Raw genomic sequence first — 24,384 nt, 5'->3', positions numbered from 1 at the left:
CCAGTTACTACTTTATCTAAAGTTGTTTACACAGGCAGGTACCTATTTGCACTTGTATTATCCGCTTTGTGCTGGGAAATGTGGGTTTTGAACATGTTCTTTCTTGTGTGCATAGTCCACATGCATATTTGGATGCAGGAATTAAGATACAGTTTTGAACGTGTGTCCAACTGTATTTATGGTGAGATGTTTATGGTCTCTATTCAGTTGAGAAGAATGTAAATTCCTTATCTACATGGATCCTACTAAGTGACATTTCTTAGTAGTTTTTACTGTCCTGTGAGTCATCTTGTTACCCTCTGTTTGTACATAACTCCATGACTGTCTAGGTGTATTATGGAGGGTCTTTTGAGTATCTCTCTGAAGCATCAGGTATTGGTTTCTGCTAGATGCAAGGTAGCAGACTTGATGGACTGATAGTCTGATCCAATATGGCAGCTCTTACACTCCTAACAAATGATTTCCTCTATCTGTGTTGCATTTCTTCAGGTAATGTCATTTCATAGGATTGTAGGTGCCAGGACTGCTCAGTTTCTGATTCCCAACTCCTACCCCTCTAAAGCTCAGGAGATGACACTCATTGTGTACTGCAAGTTGATATATGAATTTATACAAGCACTCCTATTAAGTACTGTAGCTAGAATAGCAGTCCACAACCTATAACCAGGAGATGGCAGAATGTAACCATTATATGAACACTGCTATTATTTGCAAATGTTGTACAGGCAACACATTAAGTAAATCTGACGAAATAAAAGAGTAGATGTGTTAGCGCTGGCTAAAAACAGTGTTAAATTACAAATATTTCCATAAACCCCCGACATATGTATTCTGAATCTCAAGAGAAAACCAGAGCGCTTGTGAACTCTTAGCAGCTTTAGTGGTGTGTATTTGTGTGGTGTGTGTGCACATCTCTTACTCTTTTCCCTTGTGGGTGCTTGTGTTTTGTGCTTAGGTTTCTTTCAGTGTCTGCCTGTGTACACATCAATGTGTTTGTACATGTGAGCATAGCAACATGCAGCCCAGCATATGCCTGTATGATTTCTGTGGCATTGCTGCCAAAATCAGCCTGGTGTAAGTGGGAGCATGTTTAGATGCACACCTGCTTTAGTTATCTCCCTAGCTAAAAGAAAATACCTAACCCTAGAAGAGATGCACAAGAGACCCCTGGAAATAATGTATTTGGGACTCAGAGCTGTCATCACCCACTAACAATCCGGTTTCCCCCCTGCTCATGGGGTGCACACCTGTGGTTTACTGACAGTGCATTTTTTCCCAGGTGCACAGCTAGTTTACATTCTTGGTTCTTCCTGTGAGCTTTTGGGAGTTTTGGCCAGTATTTGCGTGACTTCTACGGACTCTTAGAATCATATTCAGTAACAAAAACTCTCCTCATTGCTTTAACATTAAAGAGCTGTCTTAAGCCCTCAGCCGTCAGAATTCAGAGTCAATTCACCACTGAAAGGAGTGACTTAGGCCCAAGCACCCTTAATTGTACCACTGTGATATATTCCAATATACCACAAATGCATTATACCATCTGTCTACTTGTACCACGCTCATCACTGTAGTATCTGAGCACCTCACAATCATGAACATGTTTTTAATCGTCCCAATGCCCCTTTGAGACAGGGCTGTGCTGTTATCGCCAGTTACGGATGGGGAACTGAGACAAAGGACAGAATAAATGACTTCCCAAGGTCGCAAAGGAATTGAATCCAGGTCTCCTGAATCCCAGCTCAATGCTTTATCTACTAGACCATTGGTTTTCAAACTAGGGGCTGTGCCACCCTGAGGGTATCAGGGAGACTCAGGGACCCATTTCAACTCCTGCTGCTGCTGGACTGGAAGAACAAGGAGCAGGGAGGTATGAGAAGGGAGGAGGTGGGAGGGACATTCCAACTCACTCGTCTCTCCAGAGGCTGATGTGCATGTGCCCCGTTGGGAGGTAGTTCCTGCCTGCCTGCACAGGCTTTTGCACATGCGTGCTGGGATCACACCAGAGGAGCCTGCAGCCCATGAGAGATTCCAGAGGACCCTCGGGTGGGGGCATAAGGAGAGGGGTGCAGCCTGGCTGCCTGTTCTGCTGGGGAGCGTGTCCCAGGTAGAGAATGGGCTGGGGTAAGCTCCTGGACCCCAGACAGCTGTGGAAACACTGTTTCTTAGAAAGAAGGGGGTGCACATGGGACATGAATTGCCAAAGAGGGGACAACAAACAAAGTTTGGGAACCGCTACACTAGATTAGCCTTCCTATCTTTACGTAAGCCTAGGCTGAGGCCCTAGACTGTTGTGTAGTTTTTGTGGGGCATGAAGTTCTCCGTTACACTTCTTGCCAACTTCTCAGGCCTATTGTGCAGCATAAGTAGTTGGAACTTGTGAAGTGCTGCAAGAATCTTGGGTAAAAGGGACTGGAGAGATGCAAAGATCATGCTGATGAGATAGTGATTGATTATTTTATACATAGAGCCAAAATTGTACCCATAAAGTGTTGATAGGGTGGGAAATAGCCTGAGCAACAGTGCCTGGCGGCGGAGGCACTAGCACGTCTGCACTGGCTAGCAGCAGGAACAGAAATTTGGTGAGTAAGCCCCTCCATCCTTTAACTTGATCCAAACTTTGGAGAGATGATTTAGTTGCGGTTTGTCCTGCTTTGAGCAGGGAGTTGGTTTAGATGACCTCCTGAGGTCCCTCCTAACCCTACTCTTCTGTGATTCTATGATGCTCAAGAGATTTTGTGGGTCCAAGGGTAAAACTGGCTCCTATAGTTTCTCAAGTTACTGAACATAACAGATTTCTTATGTTCCTCTTTTCCATTCTACACACATCAAGCCTATTTCTATCCATCTATCTAGAAAGTTACAAGTTCAAGCAAATGGGAATGGTAAAGAGAGCTAGAGGGAATTAATTTTTCAGGTTGTCTCCTATTACGGTGTCTTTAAAGCGATTTTTCCCTATATTACTCTTCAGTGGGTTTAATGATGTCTGTATTAAATTATCTTTCCTTGAACAGAAATTATTGGTATTGCTTTAGGTTTCAAGGCATAAATACCATTTGCTTGCAAGCATAATAACGTGGTAGCTATTTGCCATTTAATTACATGCTAAGTACCAGATAGTGGAATCATAATTACATGCTAACTTAAGCAATGACAGGGAAACATGGTTATTTGTGTGTCCCAAATCAGTCTTAGCATAAATTTTTAGAATAAAAAAATGTATGGAGACATGCAGACACATGTGGTTTTATGGTGCTTATTTTCCAAGTAAATCCTGTGTAGTTAGCATCATTATTTTTATTTGTTAAGTGCTACTGTGCAAATCAAATTCCAGGGTGGTTACAGTTTAAAAGGGAGAAACAGATAAAACAAGACATACTAGATAGAGTTGCGAGGGGGAGGGGGACATTTTCCATTTCATGGGAAATTCTGAGATACTAAGGTTTTTTTCCCCTTCCAAACGAGCACATAATCAAACTATTTCAACATTATCTGTGAAACCAAGTTCTGGTAATGCTTTGTTTCAGGTTGATCAAAACCTTTCATTTAGCTAAAATCAAAACTTTTTGTTCCAATTGTGACTTTTCAAAACTATTTGAAAATGTTTTTTTAAATATAAACACCAATAAATTTTGTTTCAAAAAGTCATTTCAAAAGGAAAAGTTGAAACAGTCTGTTCCAAAATAGGATGTTCTGACATTTTTTAAATGCTTCATTTCATTTTTTCAAACTGAAATTTCTTCAAGTCAACATGTTTTTCTAAACATGTCGATTGGGATGAAAATGTTATTTTTCATGGAAAAATTCCCACCAGTTTATACCAGGAAACCGGAAGCAAGGTGTTGTTATAGGGATATATTTGTCTCTCCCTCTCTCTCATATAACATTGGGGAGGACAAGGTATTTGATTGGCATGGGTTGGTGTCTGGCATGAAGATGGGAGTGTGAGAAGAAAATGAAGGGGAAGTGAGGTTGGTGTTGTTGGTAGAGCAAAGGGGCAAAAAGCAACAGGAGAAGAATGAGACGTAAAGAATGCAGCGGTGTTTGTATCCCGTAGAATCCTAGAGGGCAGAACAAGGAAAGAACATCTGGATTTTCTACAAAAGTCTACATGCAGCAGGATTTTCCTGCTATGGTACTAGCTAAAGAGAATCTTAAACCCCAAACCTGGACCCAAACACCCAAGAAGCTTGCCAGTGACCATTGGGTTCACAGAAAGGGAGAACTACGTGACCTCAAGAGAGTCATTCACCAGGGTGAACTTCAAATGGTTCATATAAATATCTGGACAACAGATGAGCCGGAACCCAAATCAGGGATCTAAGATTCCACAAGTATGGCATCTGGATGTGCCTCTGAACTTCATTGGCCCCTGTCTCTCTAACAGGCCAAACCATAATCCCAGCCTGAACGTTCCTGAGCTTTGGAAAAGTTTGGATCCAGAGCCAAATTTTTGCTGCTCAACCTCATCTCTGATCATATGATTGTGGGGCTTAGCTGAACCTGTTGAGGTTTGCCCATCCCTAGTGCAAATTCTACCCTTGTTACAGATGGTGTCGTCATTCATTTGTACTGCACGTGTAGCATTGTTAAGAAACACTTAACGCCATGTGTCCTGCATTCTGCTGCTGGCATCCAAGGCTTCACACATGCATTTTCACTTTCATCTCTGAAGAGCAGTGGCATAACTCACTATAAATCAGGAGCTTGCGTGTGATTGACATTTGAACTAGTTGGGAGAGAGAGAGCCTGATATTTGGTCTAAGTATTCTTTATGCCAAGGCTTTGGTGGAGAACCTTATTCTACTGAATGTTATAATGGTGTGGGATTGCTGTATCTCTCCCACAACACTTATGTGTTGCCCAAATGAAAAGCACAAGCAGGAAGTGCAATTTCTGTGTTTTGTCTTACTGAAATGTTCTCTTTAAATGATTTTATTAAAAACTGATCATGTTAAAGGAGTGTGGCCTACTGATTAGAGTAAGAGCTTGGGAGGGAATCAGGAATCCCAGGATTGTATAGCTGCCAACTGACCTTGGCCAAGTCACTAAACTTCTCTGTGCCTCAGTTTTCTATCTGTAAAATGGGGATAATAAGTCTCTCCAGAGGAGAGATGTGAGGCTTAATTTATGAATGTTTGTAAAATGCTTTGAGATGCTTGAATGAAAAGATGGCTGTGTGTGTGTGTGTGTGTGTGTGTGTGTGTGTGTGTATATATATGCAAAGCATAATATTGCCCTATATCAGTTTGCTGACATGGAGAGACTCAGTCCTGCAAATGTGCTGAAAACAAATTAATATGCATTAAATAATGGATATTTCACCTTGACTTCACTTTCCTAGAGTAAGGAGATGCAGAATTTGGCCCACTGTGCCTGATTGAAATTGATTAAAAACAGTGCATTGAACAACTCCTTAGGTGTGTAGTTTAAATATAGGATATGTGAAACTCTTGGGCCTTGGGTTTGCACTATGTCTAAAAGCATTGTCATCCACATTTATTACGGTTACAAAACCAGGGCCCTCAACCTGCAATAAATTGTGTGGGTGGAGCACCACTGACTTCAAGGCTCTCCACTAGCTACCACTTGAGGATCAGGGCCTCCATGAGGTGATGTACATCATGCTTGAAATGCATTTGTTTCAACTCTCTTCAGAAAGGATTCTCTATTACAGACTCATTCTGGAGAATTGTTTCCCAGAGCAATGGTAGCAAGGTGGACAGGGCCTTCGTTTAAAATTAAACCTAGAGTACAACTCTGGAGAGAGTAAATTTTAGCTCAAAATTAGTCTTCCCGAGTGGTGGGAACAGTATAACTAACCCATCCCAGTAACAAGCGTGCTCACTTTTGAATGGGGCTTTAGGATGGGCTTGGGGAGATTGATGGACAAGATTCCCCACTCCAGAGGGGAAACAGGCAAAAAATGAAAAATGCCTCCCTGTTATTGAATTTAGGACGGTGTTAGCTTCTTTGAATGCTGTCTAACAGAGTCGAGATTAATTCACACTCATCTCCAGGTGGAGAAGATGAATAAAAAAGCTCAAAGTAATAAAAGAAAAATCCCACGTAGGTTGTAAAGTACATATCCAAGGAATCAAGTACACATTTTCAGGGCTGTCTGACAAACCTCCTGTCAGAGTACATTATTATAACATGAAGTACAAATCTGCCAAAGGAATACATTCATCAGGAGGTGTTTAAGTGGCATTATGCTAACCTACTCTCAATCTCCTTTGGCCTTATGTCAGTTCAGAATAATTGGCAAGCTTGCTTTAAGATATAATAAACGTATTTTATCCAATTAACCAGCTAACACCCTTTTGGGGTCTGTGCAAACAGTAGTTAATAATAATGAACGTGCCCTGCTTTGTCAGTGACTTTAGATGTGTCTTAAATACTGTATCCATGCTCCCCAAATTTAGCAACAGTAATAACGCAACATTATGGATCACATTTTTAAAACACTCAACTTCTATACCATGGCCTGATTCTCCTCTTATATACACCAGCCTGCATCTACTCCTATTCCATTTCCTCTTGGCAAATCACCTTTCATTGAAGTCACTATTTTTTATTCTAAAGAACTACGCTGCTTTTTGGCATTACAACTTTTCAAGCAACATGGAAGTATTTGCCTCGTGAATTTTCACAGCTTTATCTAGAACTCTCTGCGCCTCATTTTTTTTTTTTTTTTTTAAACATTAGTTAGGGATTTTCCAACTCAGTTGTGGTCTGTGATTAAAAATTACCTGGATCGCTACTTTACCTTACTGCGGGTTTGTCTTGCACACTAGTGTTCTAAGGGCTGTACCTTCTGCCTTTTGATGCTCATGTCTAGCTCCACTAACGTCAATGGGAGTTGCAGACATGGATCTGAAAAGAGGATACAACCCTAATTGTTCTATCTCATTGGCTTTTGAACACCTTTAGCCATGATGTTTCAATGATCCTTTATGGCAAATTATTTCATTATCTAATAAACCTGACTGTTACATGCCATGGAGGTGGACTAGACAGATATATTCAACCACCATTTGTTGGGCCAGATGCTGGAATTCCTGGATGGGTTCTATGGCATGGGTTATGCAGGAAGTCAGTCTAGATGATCACCAGAATGGTCACTTCTGGCCTTAAACTCTATTTTCGTTTCCCCAATGTCTGACCTAGAGTTTCCTTTTTGGGGATTCAGAATATATTCCTTGAATAATTATGATGCACCTTATTATTTTACACTGTAAATAATTCCTTCCCACTTTCAAGTTAACTGCCAACGTGTATCTTTGAATATCTTATTTCATGTTTCTCATCTGTTCCTCTAAGTTAATCAGTCAGACTATGGGCCAGAGTTATTTAATCAGTTCTCGTCCTTTCCATATTTGCAAAACATCTTATGGAAAACCTGTGGTTTTGATCAGGAAAGTTACAATGTAGAAAGCATCCATACTTAATCAACATACACGTGTGATCCTTGTGTGTCTGTTTACTACCACAGATAATCATTTTTACTCTTTTCAGCACAACAGAGCCAATACAGCTATGGGAGTGCAACTGGACTCTATTGTGCAGCGTCAAAACCTTCAGCTAAATTCTGACACTAGAATTTGAATTGCCGTGGATATAGGAGGAAGATTGAAGATAGCTTGATTTTCAGATCCCAGGTTTGTTGTCCTGGCAATTAGAAAAATCCTTTCCCATCTTGTAAGCTGAGCAAATTTGCTCTGGAAGCTAATGAGAAATAAACATCACCATGTCATTTTTTACAGTCCCTTTTCTGATGATGGCTGCCGTTTATTGCTGCTTTGAAAAGGGACTGTAAAAATGCCACCTCCTGATTTAGCAGAGATCTGCTCTCTGTGTGTAATCAGAATAATATTTGCTGTCTTCATTGACGAGAGTCATTAGACAAGATTAATTGACAAGAGTAATTAGAGAGTAATTTTAAGGCTTTTTATTCCTTGTTAGTGCTTCAAGCCAACAGAACTAACAGAGTGAGCTGGATTCTGTTCCAGCTTGTGCTCTATCCATCAACAGAATTGTTAACTATGTTCCATTTATTAAGCCAACTACTTACGCCTCTGGAGACAATTGGCTGCACAAGAGTAAATGAGGATAGACTCTGGTGCTTAATTTTGATTTCACACCAGTTTTCCAGTGGTGTAACTGTTGACTCAGTGGAATTATTTCTGATATACACAAGTGTGAATAAGATCAGAATCAGACCCTAAGTTTACAAAAACTGTATTTAGTATTGATATTGGTGCATGAGAAAGAACTTAGCTTGACTCTCATGTATTCAGCACACCAGGGAAAATGGGTAAGGATGTGGGGGCTAGGTTGTTTGTCATCTGTCCACCCCTGATGCTGGGAGTTGCCAGGGGCCAAATCAGTCTCCAGAGTGAGTTAGAGCAACCTTAGGATTGCTCTAATTTACACTGGCAGATAAAGATTCCCAAGGAGTTGCTCTACAAACCAATGCTGCTAGGGTGCATCATGTCCCATTAGCCCCATAAAACACCTCTACACTGGCAGGGGCAGGAGCTGCCAGCTAAACAAGTAGGCTCCCCTACACTAAGGGAATTCTCAGCTGTTGCCTTAAAGAAACCTCTGAGTCCCCTTTACACTGCTGGAGCAGCATAAAAGGGACTTATGAGAGGCTGAGGACTTGTCTACACTGGCACTTAGGCCAGCAAAGCTTTGTCGCTCAAGGGTGTGAAACCCCCCCCCCCCCAGCGACAAGTTTGCTGCCATAAGCGCTAATGTGGACAGCACTATATCGGTAGGAGACACTCACCACTGCTCGTTCCGGTGGTTTTATTATGTCGGCGGGAGAGCTGCCTCCTGTCAACATAACGTGGCTACATGAGTGCTTATGCCGGCAAAACTTATGTTGCTCAGCGGGATGTTTTTTTCACACTCTTGAGTGACAAAAGTTTTGCTGGCAGAAGTGCTAATGTAGATCAGAGTCCATCCAGATTAGAGATACAGGGCTGGAAGTTAGAAAAGTCATTATTCTACCTGTAAACCAAATGCCTTTGGTCCAGAATCAATGAGTCAATAACTGTGGAACCCTCCTACACTGACTTTTACAGTCACTTTTCAGAGTAGATCCCCACATGGACCCGATTGTGCATGTCTCCGTTACTGGGATCTTTTCAGTGCCTTGTCTTTTCATCCTTTCCTCTTTTTGTTTTCAGCCATAACATTTACATTTGGAGACACCCTTAAAGAAGCACAGTTCCATTACTCCATTGGCAGTGTTGTGGGAGTTGTTTTTGTTTAAAGACTGAGACAAAAATCTACATTCAGATTTAAGAAAGGGCATTACTTTATCTCTCTGTTTAAGCACTGCCAGGAGTTATTCCATTATACCCAAAGATGTCTATTTACTCTTTAAAGCATGTTTCTTTTATTTACTCCTCCAGAGCTGCCTGTTTAATCCAATCTCTTTTCCACTAAATTACACTTGCACAATAACGCAATTGCAAGGCCAAACAGGTTCAGCTTGGGTCAGGGATGGCAATGGAGGGCCATGTATTCTTGTCAAATAATATCTCTGCTATTTAAAAATAAATAAATCTGTCTAAAGATCCATTCTGACCAGCAAATTTGGATTCTAAATATAAAACAGGAGTACTGACTGTGTGTTACTGCTCATGATCTTGATCAGCAGAGTTCTTTTAGAAACAATACATAAAATCGAGGAAAACCAGCTGAAAAATAAAGCTGTTTGTAGTTTGAGGTTTGACAAAAATATATGCAATACTCTTGTGCAATCATTTAGCCACAGGGTGTAGTTATTTAGGGTGCGCCCATTCTCAGATACAAACACCTTAAATGGACATCTAAGCCTCAAATTTGGATATTCAAATTGGCACAAAGGTACATGCACATTTTCCATGCCATGGGCCTGATCCTACATTACTGACGGCAGTGGGTATGGAAAAAAGCCCAGTACGTGTGCCTGAATACACGGTTTGGATACCTAATAAGGGCCTCCATTTGAAAGTTAGCCCCATAATGTAATCTACATATTATATTTCCAAAATGTCTTCATTGGGACAGTTTTATTGTAACGTATTTGCCAGTGCTTTTGTATGAATGGGATAGCAGCAGAGGACACCCTGCCATTTATCTATTACTCATCTAATTCATGTTTATTATCTGTTTTATTATTTCGTTTCTCCTATGTCACATACTGTAACTGTTGGCTTTCTTTTCATTATTAATGACTACTGTTCTATCTTAATTAAACAAACACCATGGCACTTTAGAGACACTCCTGAAGACAAGGTCCTTGCTCCCAGGAGTTTACTTTAATATGTATCATTTATTATCATGTAAGTGTTCCTATTTGATACATCATCTTCTTCTAGATTGTTTTCATCATGGCAGAAGCCAAATAAACACTGCTGATGCTGTTGTGCAAGTGCAAAGCTGTGTGGTTTGCAAAGTTTGGGTTAAGTAAGGGACAGATTCAGTCCTTCTGAATATAAAAGTGCTTAGCAGAAAATGTTGACAGGTTTTTGCATGCTCCAAGGACCACTTAACATATAGCACATTCTTCCCCTTTTTTGGGGTGGCCATCTGATGACAGGGATTGTATATTTGTGCTTTAGCATAACCAGGCTCAGTATGTAATATTTAACTCATACTTTTTCCTGTACAGTGTGATTCCCTCTTGCATGCAGTTTTGCTTCTGCCTTGCACCTTTTTCTGTCTGTCTTATACAGACTGCATTTCCTAGTCATCTCTTTAGTACCAGTGACTAGCAGTAAGAGCACATGGGTTCTGTTCCTGGCTCTGGTTCATTGTAAGACAAAGAGGATTGTGATACTATGGTACTGGTGGCTCTAGAAGTAGAATAGATAGTCTGTGAGTGTGGTCCAATGTCTTGGAACCTCTAAATATTGAACCTGGCCCTTGCTGTTGCCGACTCCAACTGGTAGAAGGATTACACAGAGAATGTCTCTCATAGTCCTCCCTGTGAAGGACAGGACAGATTTTAGTCCCCCTGACTGATTGTTTGCACCAGATTACTGAATTTGTGTTTCTTATTTTAGTCCCCTCAACATTTTGTTTTGCACTAGTTCATTTTATTCAGTCACCTTTGTTAGACACGCCTTTGTGACTCAACCTCTAGTTACATTAAAGACCAAATTTCAATCTGTGACCAGCTAAGACAGCTGCACTTCTCTGGGACAATGCAGATAGCCCAGGACAAAACATGCAAGAGCTAGGGTCAGAGCTTTCTCTTTCCCCTTTTGAGGGGAACCAACCATGGAACAAACTTTCAAAGTAGATTGGAGAAACCAGACTCTGACCATCTTTAGGAAACATGGCTAAACCCTCCTCCCTGAAAAAGCCTTTCCCACAGAGCAAAAATGGGGCTTACAAACGCCCGTTGCTTAGCCAGTTGGGTTCAGATGATCGTGACCCTTCAATCAGAGCAGGCTAAGCACAGTTTTATTGCCCTTTGCTCATACAATGATGAGAACAACATTTCATTACGCCTGCATTTAACACTAGCGTGATTTGTAACCCAGCATCAGCCAAAAGAATCATTGCACACCTAAGCAGGGTGGCTGTGCTCGTGCAAATACAGTCTGGCCCTGACACCTGTTCCCCTCCCCTCAGGCTCAGGCAGCTCGGCAGAGGAGGGCTCATTCAGACCCTGCTTACACCTGGTGAGACCTCTGCAAAAGGACTTCAGCCAGTCAAGGCCAAGGCGCTGGCTCCTGCTGAGATGGGTCCCTGTGCTATGCTCCTGGCACTTGCTACTGCAGTGTACATACTCAGCAGCAGGGGGCTCTGCGCTCTTCCTTTAATGAGAAGCAAAGGGCACTCTCCAGGAAACCCACAGTCAGAGTGGATCACTCGGGGACCTGACACCTAATCCTGTGCATGGGAGTGGAGGATGCTCAGCCCCTTGCAGTATCAGCTCTGTGGTGTGTATAGCAGCACATCTGTGATCAGTGTTTTCCTCTTGAACATGCAGCAAACATCCTATCCTACTGCTGTCTACATCCTCTTGTCCCGCTTGTTCCCCACCACAGCAAAGGTCAGCATTTATCCCATTCTGTATTTTCCAATTACTTTTATCTGGGCATAGATACAGAAAAACGTTTCCTAGCACAATTGTCTCTGCATGGCCTTATGCATAAGAGTAAACAAGGCATAGCTGCTGACTATATGGTTAACTTATTTTTGTTGGTATTTCCATCCAAAAAATGCTGCGGCATTATATTCTCAGTAAAGTGGAACTAACGCTCGGCTTCAGCAAGAACATTAATAACTGAAAGGCATTTCAGACAGCCCTGGTCAGAGCAAAGGTTCCCCCCAAAGGCTTTTGTTTTTTACAAAGAGTTTCAGAAAATTTGGTGTCCGCCCTAGAAATCAATATTGATTCGGAATCTGAAGCCGCTCCATTGATTTCTGTGGGGTTCTTCTGGATTTGCACTAGTGTAAATGAGATCAGAATCAGACTTGTTTATAAACTGCATTCTTACAGATTGATACTATGGACAATCTGAAGTTTCTCATGAAATGATGATGAGTAGAAGGATATGGCCAGCCAGGGTGAAGTTGTGCTAATACAACATAAATATATACAGTGCCTCTGACAGGACGCATGTGGCTGTGGCCGAGGATTGTATTGCTCAAAATCAAAACACAAACATATAGTCATGTTTTTGGATTAAATTATACAAACATTTCAAAATTGTTTATTCATTCAAATGTGTGTGCTGTCCTGGAGTGCCACACACAAATGAAATAGCATACATTGATAAAAAAAAATACTGGGAGATTTTAAATGAAATAGTTTGGGAAGTTGTCTTATTTCTTTGACCATCAGTCCCCAGACAGATGCTCCTTAATATTCCACAGGTCTGTGCAGCAATTGACTCAACATTTCTTTATTTCAGTCTGTCTGTTCAGCTCTGGGGGGGTTTATGGTCAGTTTTCACTGTCTTTTCTTTCATGTTTGTTACCACTGGAGGACAAAAAGTGCCTGATCCTGACCTCACTTTATGCAAACACATCTCCTAATTTCAATGGGCATTTTGCCTGCGTGGAGAATTGGGCACTAAATACTGCAATAACTTCACAGAGTGGGATAATACGATTTTTGGATTGCATATTCAGAGGCCTCATCTCATACTACCTTGATTTAATAGTCTCTTTCTCTATGTGGCTCTGTTGGTTGGGACTACCCCTAGAATATTGGATCTCTTTCTCCTCTCATGACAGCACCAGTGACTTCAATGGAATTAGTCTTGATTTATTCAGGTGTAAGTGAAAGGAGAATTGGGCCCATTGTGTTCACATCGGGAAACTTCAGTGACAGAAAGATTCCAAGAAACTAGAAGTAAGGAACAAAAATGACCTGGGGTCTGCATAAGGATGTATCTACAGAGGAAAAATTGAAAAGGCTAACCATGTATAATTTGACTAAGTGATAACGAAGGAGAGGGAACTGGAAACTGTGTGCAAATATTTAAAAGATGTGAGCACCAACAATGGCAAAAGATTATCTAGGGTGCTACAAAAGGGTTTAATTAAGAATAATGGAATGGATTAAATGAAAGGAAAATTAACTATTTTGAAAAATATTGTGACCAGTCTATATATGTTCTTATACAGCCCTCATCACATCTGAGCTCTTTGCAAATGTGACTAACATCTGTGCCTAGGCAGAGCATTGTGCGTGTAGTGTTGTACTTTGTTTTGATAGGCACCATTCTACCACTGCGGGTCTGACCTCACACACATGACAGTGGTGGGGGCAGGACAGCATGCTCTTCAAAATGGCTTTTCCCATGTGGCATGATCTCATACACCCTGTGCATGGGAGGTCACACCAGGAGGGGCAGGATCACACCGATGGGGGCTGGCTATTCCCGGAAGTACTGGTATGTCTGGTATTTTGGGAATGCACGAGTGGCCACCCTAATTGTGCTGGAGTGCCACTGTCGACAACCATCTCCAGCCCAGAGCTTGAGTCAATCTTTCAGATGCTCTGGGTCCAAGCCATACAACACTTTGAAGATGAGGACTGAGATCTTGAACTTGACTCAATATTCCATGGGAAGCCAGTGTAGAGAGTGGAGGATGGGTCTGATGTGCTCAGGGCAGCCCACGTTGGTGAGGAGATGTGCTGCCGTGTTCTGATGGCTTTGCACTCAGGTATATCACAGTGCCATAATCCAGATGGGGGAAATAAAGGCGTGTCTAACCAAGGCCAGGTCACCGTCTGCTAGGACAGATGGCTCTCCTCACCAGCTGGAGATGGTAGAGTGCGTTCTTGGGGAGCTGCTGTGCCAGAGGAATCTAAGAGCACAGTGAGATTGGTTGGCGTGTCTAATAGTCTCCAAAGGGAAGTGATAGAATCTCTCTCTCGCTTGTGAGATAGTGGACAACCCAGAGGTGGCGCGTGCCTCTTGCGTTTGGGGAGGCTGGCTCCACCCTGAGGCCCCGCCCCTGCTCCGTTTGCTCCCTCCAAGGTCCTGCCTACACGCCACCCCACTCCACCCCAGGCCTCGCCCCCCATTCAGACCCCTTCCCCAAGTCCCCTCCGCACCATCGCTGCTCTCAGCCCCCGCTCTCGCTCTGCTTCTTCCCACGCCTACTCTGCCTCCTCCCTCAACCCTCCCCACCCGCTGCTTGCTCCCTCTTGGCCCGCTCCCTGTGCGGCTCACTCAAGCAAGCCGCGGGCAGGGAGAGCTCAGGGGAAGAGGCGGAGCTGGGGCGGGAAGAGGCGGAGCGTGGGTGGGACCACGGGAGCAGAGGCCAAGAGGAAGCTTCTGGCCTCTGTGGCTATTCCTGCCCAAGTCTCTTGTACCTGCCGCCCATGGGACAACCCATTAGGAAATGTAGGGAGAATTGTACACTGGCATGGGGCATAGACTAGATGACCTAGGTTTTTCCCATCTCTAAGTCTTATAACTAACTGATTGAGTATGGTCATACAATCTAAAACTACGCTGAAGGGATGAAAAGTGACTTGGGCATAGGGGGAAAAAAAATCTAAACTGAACACTACAAAAGAAGGAAACACTGTAACCGTGCCTCAATAAGTCAACCCTCAGAGACTCCCATTGACTTCAAAGGACCCTACTTTTCTAATGTTTTCCCTACAGAGTTTGACTCTGTTCAGTTCAAAGTTCAGTAACTTTGGACCCGAACTTGCAGTCCTTACTGGAACAAAACTCATGTTGAATTTAAAGGGGGCAAAACCTGCTCACTAGTCTCCAGGCAGCTATGGAAGGTCCTGATGCAATGGAATTGGTGCAGACCTGTTGCAATACAGAAAAAAAAAACCTCGTGCAAGATCAGCTCATGTGCAGGACCATACCCTTTGTTAGCATGACAAGGTGGTGCTGATAACATTAATCTAATTATTCAGGCCATCGTTTTCAGATGTGGATGCTTACAATTAGCCACCCAAATTCCAAGCTGATCATCTCAATAAGTGGCCTGATTTTCAGAGTACTAGGCACCTACAGTTCTTGATTTCAGTGAGAGCAGGACTGGAATAATACTAGCAGTCATGCGATAGATTATTCAGAATTTGTCTTATATCCTCAGTCAGCAAACAGAGCAGATGCTCAGCGTTTATATACCACATATAAAATGTATTCTCACGTGTATGACAGCCTGTCACGTGTCTTTAAAGGAGTGCTGAGTGGATGTAAGAGGGATGTCTTCTTGCATGAAGAAAGAAATGTAGATTTCTTAATTGTCTACGGCTATCTCACATCTACACTATTTTAACTGTAATATTATTGATCTATAACTAGATCAGATAGAGAACATTCCAGTTCTCTTAAGACACTGCTCTCTGAGAAATGCTGTTTCATACTCAAACTAAAGACTCCAAATTAATACCAAACTGATTCTGACAAAACCCTCCCTCCAGCAGGTCCAGATTCTCTTTATATCAGTAGCAAGAGCTGGGATATACAAGGGGCAGCATTTTGGGTCCCAGTTTAGACCTGGTGTAAGCAACTCCAATATATAAATATGCCTTGGTAGCATTGTCCTTAGCATGCTGAGAATGGCAATAAAAATGTCCCATGTATGGTGCCCCATTTGTCCACCTGTCTGTGACTTTTTATGTGCTGCCCCTTCCTCCTGGAATGCTTTCTCTGAACGGGTTAGGGTTAAGGTCACTTGCTTCCCCCCTCATTCATTTCCCTCCTTAAGAGTCAACATAGGATGGAGAAATCACGCTAGTCTAGGGCAGGGGAAATGAGTCAATGGATTTGGGGAATAACCTTGGATGTGCCCCACCTTTACCTGCAGATGTGCTCCTGCAGCTCTGGTTAAGAAGCTGATGGTTCCCACCTCCCCTCCCTGCTTTTGCAGCACACCCTAATGGAGCTGAAGGCAGGGGCTCTTGAAGGACCAGCTGCCAGTCCAAGTTTCTTTTGTTGTTCTCTGCCTCCCTAGTAGTCAGTTTAGCTGTGAGACAATGGACCAACCCACACCCAGGCTTTGTCGGTGCAAGTCCCTTGCATGGACATTCTTACTTCAGTTTAAGAGTGTCTTGTGTCCACTTAGCTGAAGTTGTAAGGAATTGTGTAGGTGAGGCCTTGTGAATCCCAACCGCTGAGTAGCCTTGCAGTGAGTGGAGGAGAGAAGGGGAGAGAATATACAAAAGTCAAGATGAGGGAATAAAAAGAGAGAAGAATGGAGATATAAAAAGATGGAGGTGGGAAAGAGGAGATGAACAGAGAGCCCAGGTCAGGGGACAAGGTCTTGTGGGATACAGATTGACCAGACCATTACAACAATAACAAAACGTCTGGGCACCACTGGTCTACAATGAGCCTTTGAGAACAATTCAGAGACAAATTTCCTGTTAATTTTCCATTCAAGCCAGACAGCACAAACTGCTTTGCTGCTCAGTGTTCGTTTTTGTTCACCAGCCCAAGAAAGTTTTTTTCCAGAAAACTTGTCTCTGGACAGCCTGGCCAGAAGCAAACTGAGGCTAATGACTTTCGAACTGTCTAATGATTCTGCCTTGTATAGTTTGGCTGGAGAAATGCAGCTTTCTGTGTGTTTCTTTATTTAGGTGGACATAGGGGTGGGGGTGGGGGAGAAGCAGCGTGAGATTTTGTTTCTGGTAAAATAGAATCCGTGCCAATTGAGTTAATTCTTTTTGTTTTATTACAAGCTCCATATTTATTCCCTCATCCTAGCATTGTACCAGGGATGGATAGAAACTGAAAATGAGCTTTTCACCTTCAGCTATAACTTCCGATGATGGCAGTTCTGTGGTTCTGTGAGGAGGAAGCACGATCTAATGGTTAGGGCCCTAGGCTTGGATTCAGTTTCCTGTTACATCACAGACTTTCAGTATGATTTCAGTGGGAGTTAGGAACCTAACTACCTTTGAGGAACTGTGCCTCTGTACCTCAGTTCCCCATCTGCAAAGTGGGGCTAAGAGCATTTAGCATGTTGTAAGGATAAATATATTACAAATTGGGAGGTACTCAGATACTGTACTGAGGGCTATTCAAGTACCTTAGGTTTGTGTGTAAGCAGTGCAGGACTGGACCTTTCACTGGTTTAAGTTTAAAAAGGATCATAATGTAAAATATAGAAATAGACATAATGGCTTCTGTTTTGCTGGTATGTTTGTTTAGGTTCATTATTAAATCCCTTTGGCTAGTATTGATCATTTAGGACTCAAACTATGTTGTTATTAATTATGCATATTACAACAGTATCTAGAGGCCTCAACCAAGATTGGGGCCTCATTATGCTAGGGGGGTGTACAAACACACGCTCCCAGACAAATCCCTGCCCCAGCCTAGACAGACAAAGGTTGTGAGAAAGGAAGTATTATTACCCTCATTTTGCAGATTGGGAGCTGAGCCTGAAGCTCAGAGAGACTAAGGACTTGTTTATAGCATGGAGTAATATGCTCTATGGGGATGTGATTTCTAAGATGCACTATTGTGTTGTGGATTAACTGGTCTGCGTAGACCCTGCTGGTGTGCTTTAATGGAGTGCTGTTTGAAACACCACAGCACTATGTTAAAGTGCACTAGAGACCCTTTAGTGCACACCAGCAGGGTCTACATGGACCGATTAGTGCTCAGGACCTGCGTTTTAGAAATCATATACTGTAAGCACATTATGCCTCCATGTAGACAAGTCCTTTGTCACAGGAAGGCTGGGGCAGAGCTAAGAATTGAATCCAGAACTCCTGAGTTCTAGTCTAGTGCCTGAACCACAAAATCACTGTTAGATAATAGGAATGCTGCTAATGACTACAATGGGATTAGGCTTAGATATTTGGGCCTGATCCTCTAAAGTGCTGAGTGCTTCCTGCATTCTGCTGAGCATGTTCTATTCCTCACCTCTTACATGGCTGGAAGTTGGGGGCATTCTGCCCTTTGCAGGGTACTGCCCTTAATTTGAGCGGAACTTGGCATGGGCACAGAGCAGATCTAATTGCTGGATCAGGCTTTACCTTGTAAAATCTTTGCTTTGGTTTCTTTTCAGTGAAGAACCCCTGTCATTATGGTCATTATATAAATAAATAAATAAGTCAATACAAAGAAGTTCCATAGCTATTTAGAGGCCAGTTGTTCTCTCCTGCTGGTGTACATCAGGAATAACTTCATCGAAGTCCATTGTGCAAATGTGGTATAAAATAAATGAGAGGAGAATCAAGTCCATTTATGTACAGTCCTGAAGATCTTACCTCGTCAAAACTCCCTTTTAAACTAGTAAAGATCAGACTTCTTATTGGTGGATAGGAGGAGCAGCCCATCTGGGATATTTCAAATGAGTGAGATTTAATAATAAAATAATGAAGATAATATATAAAGTATACAAAGGAGACTATATGGCAGCTTCTTTTTCTTTCTGGTTTAGTGTTTTATTTGTTTAGTCTGCTTCTTGAATACATTGATTTTGTATATGGAAATGTGATTCTGTCAAGAACTGCCAAGCTAAGGCATTTAATAAAAAATGAGTGCGATTTCGTAATCGTAATAAAAGAAAACAGATTAAATGGACATTGTAACAACTCCTTGACTTTCATTTAGGATCCTCCTTGTATGTGACTTTTATTTGCTTCCCGGAGGAGCTGCTATGCTTGGACATTTCAAATGAGATTTTGTAATAAATAACAAAACAATAACAACAATAGTGTTCTCTGTATGTAAAGTTTAGCTCTTAATACTATTTCTCCCTTGATTTTTTTGTTTCCTCTACTTTGTGAGTGCTGTTGGATTGATTTTTTACTGGATAGAGAATTATTTGGTGTAAAATGGGAGGTTAAAACCAAATAGCATTTACAAGTAAATAAGAAATAATCATAACAGTTAATATATGAAGCAGACATTACAACACTTTACCTTTTTATTGAAATCTCATTCTGGAATGATTGGCTGGGTGCTTAGAGATGTATGTTCTTTTAAGAGGAGTTGCCAAGATGGTCTGTCAGACAGACAGACAGGGGTTTGCATGTAGATAGATGTATGGATTTGTGATATAGAAAGACAGAGATATAGGCATGGTGACAGACTATCTGCCTGTCTTTGCGTACCACAATGCTGGTCTATCTACACGCACACGTCTCTCTAATTATCTTGTAGATTGGTTTTTAATTAGTCTCTTTCAAACCTCACAATAGAGATAATCAGGCCCAGGGAGGTGCTAACGTGTCACTCGCCTGTTAGAAAGACAAGGTGGATGAGGTAATATCTTTTATTGGCCCAACTCCTGGGGGTGAGACAAACAATCATGTCTCATGGGCACACATCGCTGACCCCTTCAGCATGGCCAGAGGCAAAGAGCTTGCCCCCAACCTGCCTGCAAAGGAAGGCTGAAGTGAGTGCTAAGGGGGAGAGGGCAGCAGCTGGCTGGAGCGCCGAGCTGGGAATCCCCCCAGCGCAGGGGGAGTGGGGAGCAGACAGCAGCTGCCCCGCTACTGGGGGGGGGGGGGGGGGGTGGACTGCGGTGCGCCAGAACCCCCCGCTTCCCGGCGCCCGCCCCAGCCGGCTCCTCCGCAAAGGGTTAAAGGGAGCCTCAGCCTTGAAGTGGGCTGGAGGGAGGGGCGGAGGGACGAACGTGATTGGTGGGAAGTTTGTAGCTGGGCGGGGCCGGGCCGCCCTTGCTGCTCTGCGCACCCCCCAATCACAAAGCCCTGCAGGGAAACTTCGCTTTGTCGCTCGGTTTCTTTGCTTCAACCCCCCCCCCGCCCACCCCCTCCGGCCCCAGCTCGCCCCCCCCCCTCCCGCCCCAAACGTGACTCTGGCTCAGATATACACGGGGCGGCATCAGCCAGGCATCCTGCCGCGCGGATCGTTCTCCAGCGACCCCCGGGGATCTGTCAGAGCCCGGGCTGCAGCCGATCGCTTCCCACCCGCTCGCCCCGCCAGCCGCTCCCACGCGCAGCCCGCTCCGGAGCTGCGGCTCCTGCAGAGCAGGGGGCAGACGAGTTTCCACTGCCCTGTCCTGACTTCGCTCAGCGCGGAGAGCTCGCTCCCCCCCCCCCCCTCTGCCCCGGTGCGTGCTGCTGGTGGGAAGATGGTGGCTTGAGCTTTGATGCTTTAATGCACGCCTTGAAGGGGGAGAGGCTGGAGCCCTTCTTCAGGTGTGCATTGCACTGGGAGTAGCCTTTAAAAAAAAAACCCCAGCCGATGCCTTAAATCCTCAGCCAAGAAACCTGCTTTTCAGTGCCTCCCCCGCCCCGCCCCGCCGTGCAAAGTGGGGGGCTGTCACAGCGTCCCAGGTTTGATTGACGGCCCGGCCCGGTGGCGGAAGAAATGAAGCTGCAATGAGAAGCGGCGGCGGCGGCGGCACATGGGACTGGCCGCAGGACGGGCTGGGTTTGCATTCCCGGAGCGCTGCGGTGATGGGGCGAGGAGCGCGCCGGTGAGGAGCCGGACGGGGCTGCCCGGAGGGAAGGTAAGCGGCTGGTTTCGCTGCCCAGGAAACAAATGACGGGAGGCCGGTGACGGGGAGGCTGGTTCTGGTGGCGGTTCGCGGACCTTACAGACAGATCCGCCGGCGTTCAGGGGCCGAGAAGGGGCTTAAGTCACATCTGCCCGTCGAGCGATCCGGGGCGCCCCGCTTCGGTCCGCTGTGACCCGGCCGCGGCTCCCCGGCGAGGTGCGCGCAGAGCCGAGCCCGGCCAGCCGGCCGGGTTCCCGCAGGGCGTCGGGGTTAGTGCCCATGATTAATCAGACCCCGGCGTGTCAGGCTGGCTTCGGCGCAGCAGCCACGAGTGACCCGTGGCCCAGGGTGGGTTACACTCACTCCCCGGGGCGGGCAGCGCCGCAGAAACTTCCCTCTTCCCCTCCCAAGCGCTGGGCCCGCCGGCTGGCTGGCTGGCTGGTTTTCCCAGGCGGGGAAATGGACACACGGGTAGATCGCGGTGACTTTAATAATTACTCCGGCAGTCATCGGCACACCTCTACTGGCGCAGGTTTCATCATCTCCCCTGGACTTCGTGGCTTTGGTTCCGTGCCCTGCCTTTGGCCAGAGGCGAGGAGGTGTTTACTTGAAAAATGGACATGAACCCCCCCCTGTCAGTTTCAGGCTGGATGTTTGAACCTTTGTTTCTTCTGGATGGCCAGAGAGAAAAGGAGGCTTAATGGAGAAGTGCTGGGACCCGCACCCCTTTTTTTTTACAGGACTCCCTGACTAGTGGGGAATGGGATCAGCTGTGGGGAGGCCGGGTCACACCAGCTGACTATCCCTACATGGACCCTGGAAAGCTGTGTGCTTTCCTGTCTCAGGGTGGTGGGGCTGGGAGGGTAAGGAGTGGGATGGCCACTTTGCTCTGTCCCGTTGGTTTGGGAAGCACAGTTTCTGCTGAGTGCTGGTTACCTCTCCTGGCATGACCTGCCCCAGGCTCCCTGCTGTAAATAATATATGAACATAATAGCAACAACCACAATAGCCTTTCTCTGAGATTTCTCTTTTTGCCTTTGGAAGGTATAAACATTTCTGGATTGCTTCCTTCCCCTTCCTGGCAGAGCTGTCCTGTAAGATGGAAATGACAGAGTACATGATGTGTCCCTCTACACTCCCCACGTGGGTTGATCTGAACTCATGCCTTGGGCAGAGATTCTGTATTTAAAAAAAACCCCCAACAACCTCATTTTACCACCTTAAGAATTTGTGGTGCAAATTTGTAAGCTAATGGCAATGTGTAATTATTTGCTTTGTTGGATGGTATACATGGATTGTTGTATGTCCTGGGGGCATAGAGTGTTTAAATCAGGGAGTTTACAAGAGTGAGGAATTCAGATAGTACTTAGAGAGTGAGAGTTTTAGGAGGAGAACTGAGTGTAATTAATGTAAACCTGATCTACCTAGATTTTTTTTTTAAACAGGTATTAGAGCAGCTAAGGAATATTCAAGGGTGCGAATGACTTTATGTAGGCTTGCAGTAGGACACACCTTTGGTGTAAACCAAAACAAGCTGTGCTTGAAAGGAAAGGCAGGTGGGGAAAACGATTTGCTGGGAAGTAAAATTCAGCTCTGGAAGAAATATACAAAGCTGTAGGGCCTACGTTAGAGGCAATGAAGCAGAAAAACTAAGTTTTGTGGGTGGAAAGGATAGATTTCTTTTTTCAGTTCCTCCAAAAGTTTTTAACCTGAAATCTTGTTTTACGGCCACTCGCTAGTGTGTTTGCTTGCCTTCAAGACTAGTTCTGTACAAGATACCAGAAAAAAAGAAAAAGCATTTAAGTGTAAACTTAGAAGAACTCTCTGGCCTCAGTGGGTGCTTGCTTTATATCAGGCAAGAGCAATGGACTAGGACAGAACAAATTTTTGCATGCTGAATGACCAGGAATGAATTATAAATACTTAGTTGGTTTATTTGCTGGTTCTAATTTTGTCGGCTCTATTGACATAAATATTAAAAAGTCTGTGAAGTTTTGAGCGGTTTTTAAAATTCTTGTTCCCCTCCGTCCCTTTTTTTTCTTCTTCCAGGTTTGAAAGATCAGAAATCTGTACAGTGCAGACGGAACCAGTTTTCAAAATGGAATTCCAGTTTGCCCTCTTTTTTGTGGGGATAATTGCATTTTCTGATTCAGCACGAGGTAAGGAGAATGAGCTTTATGCAGCCTTGGAAATGGTACATGACGCCTTTACACGTGCTCCAATTGTGCTCCTGTTCTTCAAACACACTATATTTCCTTTTCAAACCAAATCTGATCCTTCTATCTGCACAGAATCTCCCTTCCCCCTTGTCCACCCATACATTCCCCGCTGGCACATTTTTTCAGTGTTGATCGTGATATCCCAACTCAGATGCAGGATGGTCGCTTTTTGGCCAGTTTGCTAATTGCAGGTGAGCTTTTTGCTTTTGTTCTTTTTGTGTAAAAATACACAGTTGGCTTTCAACTTTCAGTGTAGGGTTAAAGGAAAACAATCGCATTCCTCTGTGGATCAGGAGTGCCTCTCCCCTCCTGTAATCCCTCCAAACTCTGCCCTGTGTATTCCCAATAGCAAACTAAACAAACAAATCCATTAACTTCACAAGTGACAGACAAATGACAGTTATCAACAGAGCACATATTTTAACACGGGGACTCCAGTAGATGATCAGATTTCAATAAACAGGTTACCCTGCCAATGGCAGATTGAAAAACAGTGACCTAGGAGTTGAAGTGAGGGAAGAGAGGGTTTTGTATGAGCAGATAATTTAAGAAAAGTTACAGGATCTGAATAGAAAGAACTATTTACTTGTCCTCAGTATTAGTGTAACATACCATAGCCAGTGCTGTCATGTTAGCATCGGAAAGTCTGAATGATAAACCATTCTCTCAGTCTAACTGATTCTATACTATAAGGTACCTCTGTGTTACCTATTTTCTGTATTACTGCATCTGAAGAAGAGAGCTAAGTCTCTCGAAAGCTTATGTCTACAAATATTAAATTTGTTAGTCTTTAAAGTGCCACAGAACTCTCGTTGTCTTTGCTGTATACAGACTAACACGGCTACCCCACTGGAATGATTCTCTACTGATTACAAAGGAGAGGACCGCATTGTTCCATCAGAATGGTTGTATGTATTTAGGATGTAGATTTGCCCCAGCTGCAGTTCCAAACACTGTTGAAGAAGCATAAATTGCTGAGCGACCATTTAAAAACACCCAGCGCAAGATTATGTGTTCCTTAGTTTACAATTTAAATATTTAAACTTGCTATTAGTTCTGGAAGCCGTAACTTGCAAGCATTGCTATAGAAACTCAGAGCTTGGTTAATGCACTGTTTTTGTTTTTTTTTTCTTGGCATTGGCTCCCAAGCAAATATTTTATGGAGGCAGAAGCACTGTAAAATGATTCTGCTGGAAACTGAATGAAAAGGAAAACAGTGTATAGCCTTTAAGACCTGAAAGTCTGAATT

The 24,384-nt window shown here is 43.8% G+C and overlaps 1 protein-coding gene across 16 annotated transcripts in view; it reads left to right on the top strand.

Moving 5' to 3' along the window:
• Nucleotides 1-24,384, top strand: part of FGFRL1 (fibroblast growth factor receptor like 1) — a 320,481-nt gene that overhangs the window by 79,025 nt on the left and 217,072 nt on the right. For 9 of the 16 annotated variants that reach the window (XM_067567663.1, XM_067567662.1, XM_067567666.1 and 6 more), the window contains 3 exons: nucleotides 7,516-7,658; nucleotides 20,698-20,928; nucleotides 22,966-23,075. In XM_067567663.1, the coding sequence (XP_067423764.1) occupies nucleotides 23,015-23,075 (61 nt within the window). In that variant the 5' untranslated portion in view covers nucleotides 7,516-7,658; nucleotides 20,698-20,928; nucleotides 22,966-23,014. Of the gene's footprint in view, nucleotides 1-7,515; nucleotides 7,659-20,307; nucleotides 20,929-22,965; nucleotides 23,076-24,384 lie in introns of those variants that run through there. The other 7 variants (XM_067567669.1, XM_067567665.1, XM_067567654.1 and 4 more) reach the window with 3 other exon arrangements.

The sequence above is a fragment of the Emydura macquarii genome, unplaced genomic scaffold, assembly GCF_026122565.2.
Source record: "Emydura macquarii macquarii isolate MOO-44397 ecotype Brisbane River unplaced genomic scaffold, CSIRO-AGI_Emac_v2 contig_2795, whole genome shotgun sequence".
NCBI lineage: Eukaryota > Metazoa > Chordata > Testudines > Chelidae > Emydura > Emydura macquarii.
This window is presented reverse-complemented; position numbering and strand designations above follow the sequence as displayed.